Below are 8646 nucleotides of genomic sequence, written 5' to 3'. Positions count from 1 at the left end.
TTCATTGGCTTAATTTCACCAAGAAACTTTATGCTTTCTTAATCCATATCTTTTCTTCCTCCCTCTTCCTGTGTAGGAAAAGGTGATGAATTCTGCTTTTTATCCTTTGCTTTCACGCAAAGACTCATAGAAGAGCACGAAGATGTTTAGAAAGAGTGATGGGAATTTGGGATGTGGTTGTGCGATCCAAGATGGGACCAGTATACCATCTGCATATTTTGGGGTTAAACTCATGAAATTGTCTATGTTACCGACCAAAAACATATAATTTTTTGATACAAACACGCGTAACATACGAATAAATACAAAGCTAAATCAGAATTATACATGAGAGTTGAAAAAGTGAACATGTCAAATTCAACCATTAACACGAGTTGATATGCTAGTTTCTAGTTCCCACCATGGAATTTTGCTAAACTTGTTTGTGGTATACTGGTATTTGAGTAACTGGGTTAATGAACTTTATAGTAATTCTACTGATAGTGCAGCGTCTGCAATGTTTACTGTGACTGAAACAGAGCACAGAAATTGGATAAGATAGACAAACAAGGTTGGATTCCAATTTCAGTTTCTGGATGTATTTAATAGACAGATAGCAAAACTGAAGACTAGTTTCATAGACTCATTAAGTGTCCAGATAATAAGTTTCCTTAACAACCAGAATTTAAATTCGGAGAACAGTCCTTCACTGTTGACACTTTTACTTGGGTAAATGCTAGTTACACATTACCCCTTTTACCATTATTCCTATCAAACTAGTTTTCTTTGCACCAGTGATAGATAGTCGATTCAATACATGTAGAACTTCATACTAAAAAAAAAGAAAAAATACATGTAGAACTTGAAACTAAAAATTTGTAAAATAAATTTAATTCAATACAGAGACAAACTAGTTTGATAGAGAGGTAGAATAGTTCTAAACTATTCTACCAATACATGGAACCGGTATACCTCATAATCGAACTAGTCTACTTAATGTATCGGTATATTGATATAATATAGGCAAACCTCTATTCTACACCCTAAGTTTCGAGTTCAACTATGTTTTTGCAAATATTATTCGATTAAAAGAAGAAAGTTATATGATAACATGAAGACCTTTCGGTGTAAAAACTAAAAAGGAATTACCATGGATTTAACTATAGGCGGAGACAAGAGGCCGAGTGTCACCAACTCAACGACAAATTAAATCAACTATGTTAGGGGGCAACTTGGTCACTTGAAATCTAGTCTACACAGCACAGATCTAGCATAGATAAAGTTGTAATAAGAGCCAACATTAAGGGGCATTTCAGCAATCCAATCTTTATATAAACACCAAGTTCAACTTTGTAGACTCAGCAGCCTCAAAAATAAAGTCCCCTCTCAGGAATTTCTCATTACCCTTTTCAATTTCAGCAACCATGGCAATGGCTTTCAAGATGGTACAATCACTTTCCTTTGAATATTTTTTCTTAATATCTCATACTATATCAAGTTCTTAACTTTCTGGCTAATCTGATCAATATTGTTTCTGGGTTCAATCTATGTTCTTTGTTATAGGCCACAACTGGGATGTGGGTTACTGATGAATGCAAGAACTCATTCCTGGAGATGAAATGGAAGAAGGTGGCTAGGTACATAGTGTACAAGATTGATGAAGAATCGAGGCTTGTGACCGTTGATAAGGTGGGTGGACCTGGTGAAAGCTATGATGATCTTGCAGCTTCTCTGCCCAAAGATGATTGCAGATATGCTGTTTTCGATTTCGATTTCGTCACTGTGGATAATTGCAAGAAGAGCAAAATCTTCTTCATTGCTTGGTCAGTCACCTCCATCTTTTTATGTTCATCAAGATCAAGTATTTAATTACTCTAGAACCCTGTGATTAGTTAGTTTTATCATGTTTATAGTTCACCAAGTAGGAAACTGGAGCTAGCTAGGATACCCCATTTAGGTACATCATCTTTTTTATATAATGATTAGGTACAATTACATCGTTATCATTATTCTTAATAGGTGGGTACATGGTTTTCAATGGTCTTGGCACACCTAATAATTTCTGTACTCATTTTGTATGATAAGTATGAGTCATGCTTGCTTGAGGCACTAGCCATATTTCAACTATTGTGATAGCGATTAGTTCATATCCGGGTCTATTATGAACCTCATTTTTTTTTTTTTTCTAACAGGATACAATGTATTGTTAAATTCGGTCTACTATTGTTCATATCCGGATTCAGTATGAGCCATTGAACCTCATTTATAACTATCTATTATATTTGGCAGATTAGTCTAATCAGAGAAGTAGGGGATTTACATGTGATGTGAATTTGGGTTTGCAGGTCTCCAAGTGAATCAAGGATTAGAGCAAAAATCCTGTATGCAACCTCCAAGGATGGGTTGAGGAGAGTTCTTGATGGCATCAGCTATGAACTTCAGGCTACTGACCCTACTGAGATGGGGATGGATGTGATCAAGGACAGGGCTAAATAATTGTGATTAGATGAGCTTAATTATGTTCTGGAATCTCTTACTTTTATTTAATAACTCCCAACCTGTTCTGCAACCACATGTGTTTTTCCTTGTTGGTGGTATCTTTCTTTTCTCATCACCTGCTAGATTTTTGGCACTAATATTGTAAGTTAATCTCTAATTTGTAATAATAATTGAGTGCTAATTAACAACGCTGTGTCTTTGTAAGTGTAATGAGGCAAAATCCAGTATGGAGATATGTGATTTTCGCTTACATTTAAGAAGTTCTTACTATTTTGGTTCCAAATCGATCAAGCTAAAGATCAAATTGTGCTTCACTATTGTTGTAAAACTTTAGGCAATATCATGAACCAAACCACATGCAAAGTTAAAAGCAAAACTATAATAGTGTTGAATGGTATCGAGTATTGCAAACAAGGAGATTGATGGGGAGCCTCTAAATTTGTAACTTTTCGTTTCTTAAGTATAACGAGAGTAAATCACTTGTCTCACAGCATTCACTTGCATATAATAATCACGTGATCGCTTATTTCGCTTATTGTAAAATCGATTGTTTGATTAACACGTTGCGCATAATAAGAGATATGCAAAATATATACTATCCAAGTTTCAATGCTAATGCTCTCAATATATACACAGAATAAGTTTGTTCTGTTGTAGTATACATGAATCATATTGTAGTATATATGAGTCATAGTATAAATGTCTATATCATGTATAAATAGGCACTTGAGTGTATAGATAAGGTACTTGAGTGTATAATATAGGTATAGAGACTTGTGTGACAAGCTTTATGCCAAAGGGCAACAAGCATGGCAGATTTCATCATTGAATGCAAGTATGTGGAGCTGCAACCCTCAATCAACAAGAGAAGATTGTTACCAAATTGAGTTTCTCTTAGAGCTTTCACACTAGCTATGTATTCCTATAAATACACTCCTTTGTGAGAAGAATAACACACATGAATCTCCATTCTCTCTGAATTATTACTCTCTTTATATTTCTGTCAATTTATGCTTGTCCTCAAACACGTTATCAGCACGAAATTGCTCTAGAATTAGAATCGAAATTGTCAAAATAGAGGAAGTTCATAATCCGATCAAAGCCATTTTTCCAAACCTACAAAAAACCTCCAAACCCTAGCACATATCAAAGCCCTTGATCCAAGAAGCCCAGAACCGGTTTCAGAACCGCCAGAACCGGCCGGAAACCGCCTGAACCAGCTGAAGGAATTTTTGAACCGCTGCCGAGTCCTGCCGAGTAGCTGCCGAGACCTGCCGAGCAGCTGCGCAGCATCTGTCGACAGCTCATGCCGAGACCTGCCGAGCACCTGTCGACAGCTCCTGCCGAGACCTGCCGAGCACCTGTCGACAGCTCCTGCCGAGACCTGCCGATACCTGCCGACAGCACCTGCCGACAGCTCCTGCCGAGACTTGCCGATACCTGCCGACAGCACCTGCCGACAGCTGCCGAGACCCCTGCGCAGCACCTGCCGAGACCTGCCGATACCTGCCGACAGCACCTGCCGACAGCTGCCGAGACCCCTGCGCAGCATCTGCCGAGAAGCTGCCTAGCAGCTGCGCAGCAGCTGCCGAGCTGCTGCCGACAGATCTGCCGACAGATCTGCAGGGCCAGTTTCCGACAACTTTCCGGGCACTTTTCCGGCGACTTTCGGAACACTTTTCCGGCGACTTTCGGGACACTTTTCCGACAACTTTCCGGGCACTTTTCCGACAACTTTCCGGGCACTTTTCCGGCGACTTTCCAAGCCATTTTCCGGCGACTTTCGGGACATTTTTCCTGCAACTTTGTGGTCATTTCCGACAACACTATTTCAAGGTATTGCTTATTAAAAGTTCTCATTTTTGAGTTTTTATTCATTTTTCTCCTCTTTCTTTTTATCGGGAACTTACAATCAAAAAGCGGAATTATAGAAATTCACGCTAAACGAACTAAGAGCGTTCGTGACCAATGAACTAAGAGTGTTCATAATATTCGGACTAAGAGCGTCCGCGAGCATCGATTTATGACCCTATTAAACATCATTGTTTAGGTCTAATCCAAATATTCTTGGAAATTGATTTCTTGGTAGCATAGCTCGGAAATCTGATTATTTTAGTTTTCGTGGAAGTTTAAACTCCGAAACTAATATATCTTTTCTTCTTATCTTCAGGATGTCGAATGAACCTAGACTCGATTTTCAAATCCTTGACTCAACAGGTTTGGAATACCATAGTTGGAGAACCGACGTTGAGAACCATCTCACATCGAAAGGGATATTGCCCATCATACAGGCACCAAGTGCGGGCCTTGTGTTCCAACGAACATCCATAAAGCATGCACAAGCAATTATCTTGATGCGACGCCATATGGACAAAGCACTCAGATTAGAGTATATGTCCATCAAAGATGCAAAGGACCTATGGGCAGCGCTAGAAGAGCGCTTTGGTAATATCCAAGATTCCCTCCTCCCTGACTTGAAGGTTCAGTGGAACAATATACGATTCTCAGACTTCAAGTCTGTTTCTGAATACAATTCAGAAGCTCTTCGCCTAAAGGCCATGCTGAAGTTCTGTGGAAAACCTATCACAGAAGAAGAGCTAATTGAGAAAACTCTCTCTACCTTCCCCGTCTCAGCAATCATACTATCAAAGCAGCATCGCACTGAATTTAATGCTGGACGACTTACAAAGTTCAATGAGCTCATCAATCTTTTGTCGGTAGCTGAGAAGCACGACAACATCCTTGTAAAGAATTATAATTTAAGGTCCGTTGGAACCAAAAGCGTTCGTGAGGCGAATTATATTGCACCCAAGAGAGGGCGCAAGGAGCGGTACCCTACTAATAGGGGACATGTATACCCTAATAACAGGGGACATGAAGGACGAACGGGTCCATATAACCGCCCCAACAAAGAAGGCAGCCGCAACTATAGTGCGGGCACACGTGGTGGTAACTACACACGTGGGAGAGGTGGATATAACAACACCATGGGTCGTAACACTGTGGGCCGTGGAGGTCGCACCATACGCCGTGGTAGTAGCAGTAACAACCCGCCTAGGGAATATCCACAACGTGCACCACCTGCACCTCAAATCAAGGGAGGCAACCACAATGACGTGTGTCATCGGTGTGGTTCAATCGAGCATTGGTTTAAGCAATGCCAGGCAAGTACTCAACTAGCTGCACGCTACAAAGAGTACAGGGAAATAAGGGAGCAAGAAGCCAACCTTGCTGAAGAAGAAAATGGTGAAGATGTCAATCTCACCATAGAAGACTTCAAAGCTGTAAATGAAGAGCACGAGGATGCCGCAGACTTTGATTAGAATAGTCTTTTCTATTTTCCAATAAAACGGCAAATGTGCCTTAGTCAATAAATGACAATTGTATTGACTCTTTCTCATGTGGCGTACCTAATGAAGTATGATGTCTAGGAAAGTAATTGAGATCGGGGTATTTAAGCGAGCCTCGCTCCACCAACATCTCTCTACTTCCCTGGTCATATTTCATTGGAATTACCAAACGGATTGAGCAATTACAATTTGTATAAGTTTGATTTTATTTTGGAATAGACTTTGGAAACTTTGATGTAATCATTGGTTTTTTCCTTATTAATAAAGTATCGCATTATCATTCAATGTCATGGACATGTGTTAATATTCCGAACTTTATTTTTTCAGTATGTTTTCGGGAGAATTAGAATGCCTTCTTGATAGTGGCACCACACATACTATATTACGACATAGGCAATTATTCTTATGGATGACGCCTAGTCAAACTTCAGTAACTACGATGGCAGGACCATCACAATTGATTCATGGTCGAGGACCAGCTCAATTTTTGTTGCCAAATGGCACAAATATTAATATCACCGAAGCTCTATATGCTCCAAGGGCTAGAAGAACCCTATTGAGTTTTAAAGATATAAGAGCCAATGATTTTCATGTGGAAACACATAGTGAGAATGGACAAGAGTTCCTTTGCATTACCTCTAATAACTACGGAAAAACACGAGTATTAGAGAAACTTATGTGTCGCTCTAGTGGATTGTACGCAACCACTATTAGAGTCATTGAATCCAACCATGTCATGAATGAAAATTTATGGGATTTCGACACATATAGGCTTTGGCACGACCGTTTGGGACATCCAGGTCGTGATATGATGATCCGTATATTAAAAACTTCACACGGACATCCATTCTTCAAAACGAAAAGAAGTACGAACCAAAGAGAGGTTCAAAGAATTACTTCCCAAGCATATCATTCGTTTTGCAAAGCTTGCTCTTTAGCAAAAGTAGGATTGAGACCATCCTATGCAAAGGACACTAAAGAAAATATACCATTCTTGCAAAGAATACAAGGTGATATTTGTGGACCTATCCATCCAACTTGCGGACCATTTAGATATTTTATGGTGTTGGTTGATGCATCGACACGTTGGTCACATGTCATGCTCTTATCCACAAGAAATGCTGCATTTGCTAAACTCCTAGCACAAATCATTAAGTTAAGGGCTCACCACCCTGATCACCCTATTAAGTCAATTCGTCTTGACAATGTTGGGGAGTTTACATCAAAGACTTTTGATGATTATTGCATGTCCATTGGGATCGAGGTTGAACACCCTGTCCCTCATGTACATACCCAAAATGGTCTCGCAGAAGCTGCCATTAAAAGACTTCAAATGGTTGCTAGGGCATTGGTTATGCGCACCAATCTCCCTATTTCTGCTTGGGGCTATGCAATATTGCACGCAGCTGTGCTTATTCGTCTAAGGCCCACTGCCACACAACCCTTTTCTGCGTCCCAGATGGTAACTGGGTATGAGCCAAATGTCTCACACTTACGCATATTTGGGTGTGCAGTCTATGTGCCAATTGCGCCGCCACAGCGCACTAAAATGGGTCCTCAAAGACGATTAGGCCTTTATGTTGGCTATGACTCTCCAACCATTATCCGCTACATAGAACCCTTGACAGGTGATCTATTTACCGCTAGATTTGCGGATTGTCACTTTGATGAGACAGTCTTCCCGTCATTAGGGGGAGACGTGAACACTAATGTTCAACAAAAAGGACAGGAATTGTCGTGGTTTGTCCCCACTTTGTCTCATCTTGATCCCCGAACCGCACAGTCTGAAATAGAAGTGCGGAGAATTCTCGATCTTCAGAACGTAGCAGAATCGATGCCTGATGCGTTTTCTGATATCGCTAAAGTGACGAGATCACACATACCTGCTGCAAATGTACCTGCAAGGATTGATGTCCCTAAAAGACATAATGCCATCTCAAGAGTACATGAGAATGGCGCCAACGTCCCCTCTATGGGTGACACATTGGCTAGGCCCACGGCTCCTGCCAGGAAGCGCGGGAGGCCCATAGGTTCGATGGATTCTCGCCCAAGGAAGAAAGCGAGTTTGGCACAAAATAATCCGTTAATCATCGATACAAATAATCCATCTCATGAGAATATTCCGGATTATGGTTATGTCCAAGAGACATCATTGGAGGACGCTCCAATGACAGAACCAAATCCAGAGAATAGAGAGATCTCCATGAATTACACTAGTATACATGTGATGATGGATAGAAATTCTATGACTATTGATGATGCATTTGCATATCATATTGCAAAAGGAATTATAGAATACGATGATATCGAACCTCGCTCCGTTGAAGAATGTCAACGAAGAGCAGATTGGTCTAAATGGAAAGATGCGATCCAGAATGAATTGGATTCACTAACAAAGAGACAGGTATTTGGGTCTATAACGCTGACACCACCAAATATAAAACCTGTTGGCCATAAATGGGTCTTTGTTAGAAAGCGTAATGAGAAAAATGAGGTTGTTAGATACAAAGCCCGCCTTGTGGCGCAAGGTTTCTCACAACGCCCTGGAATCGACTACGAGAAGACATATTCTCCCGTAATGGACGTTATAACGTTCCGCTACCTTGTCAGTTTGGTAGTTTCCGAAAAACTTGACATGCAGCTTATGGATGTGGTTACAGCATATCTCTATGGGGATCTAGATTCAGAGATATATATGAAGGTTCCAGATGGACTTCAATTACCCAAATCAAGTGGCTCTAAACCACGGAGCGCGTTTTCAATAAAATTAAGACGCTCACTATATGGATTGAAACAATCCGGACGGATGTGGTATAAC

General features: G+C 40.4%; 1 protein-coding gene across 2 annotated transcripts; it reads left to right on the top strand.

Annotated features, from left to right (window-relative positions):
- The first annotated feature begins 1273 nt into the window (after positions 1-1273).
- On the top strand, positions 1274-2666 carry LOC133739302 (actin-depolymerizing factor 5-like). 2 transcript variants are annotated; one of them, XM_062167046.1, is made up of 4 exons: positions 1274-1424; positions 1543-1802; positions 2172-2221; positions 2325-2666. In XM_062167046.1, the coding sequence occupies exons 1-4, from the start codon at positions 1404-1406 to the stop codon at positions 2384-2386; spliced, it is 393 nt and encodes a 130-aa protein (XP_062023030.1). In that variant the 5' UTR covers positions 1274-1403; the 3' UTR covers positions 2387-2666. The 2 variants fall into 2 exon arrangements, with proteins under 2 accessions (XP_062023030.1, XP_062023029.1); XM_062167045.1 differs by lacking the exon at positions 2172-2221.
- Positions 2667-8646: the final 5980 nt, after the last annotated feature.

This window comes from Rosa rugosa, chromosome 3, assembly GCF_958449725.1.
Source record: "Rosa rugosa chromosome 3, drRosRugo1.1, whole genome shotgun sequence".
Lineage (NCBI taxonomy): Eukaryota > Viridiplantae > Streptophyta > Magnoliopsida > Rosales > Rosaceae > Rosa > Rosa rugosa.
Note: the sequence above shows the minus strand (reverse complement) of the source record. Positions and strands in the feature narration are given on the sequence as shown.

Excerpts from the sequence above, each read along its gene's own strand:
- LOC133739302 (XM_062167045.1), top strand. The coding sequence starts at position 1,404 with ATGGCAATGGCTTTCAAGATG. Across the intron at positions 1,425-1,542 it reads TGGCAATGGCTTTCAAGATG|GCCACAACTGGGATGTGGGT; the intron begins GTACAATCACTT and ends TCTTTGTTATAG. Across the intron at positions 1,803-2,324 it reads AAAATCTTCTTCATTGCTTG|GTCTCCAAGTGAATCAAGGA; the intron begins GTCAGTCACCTC and ends TTGGGTTTGCAG.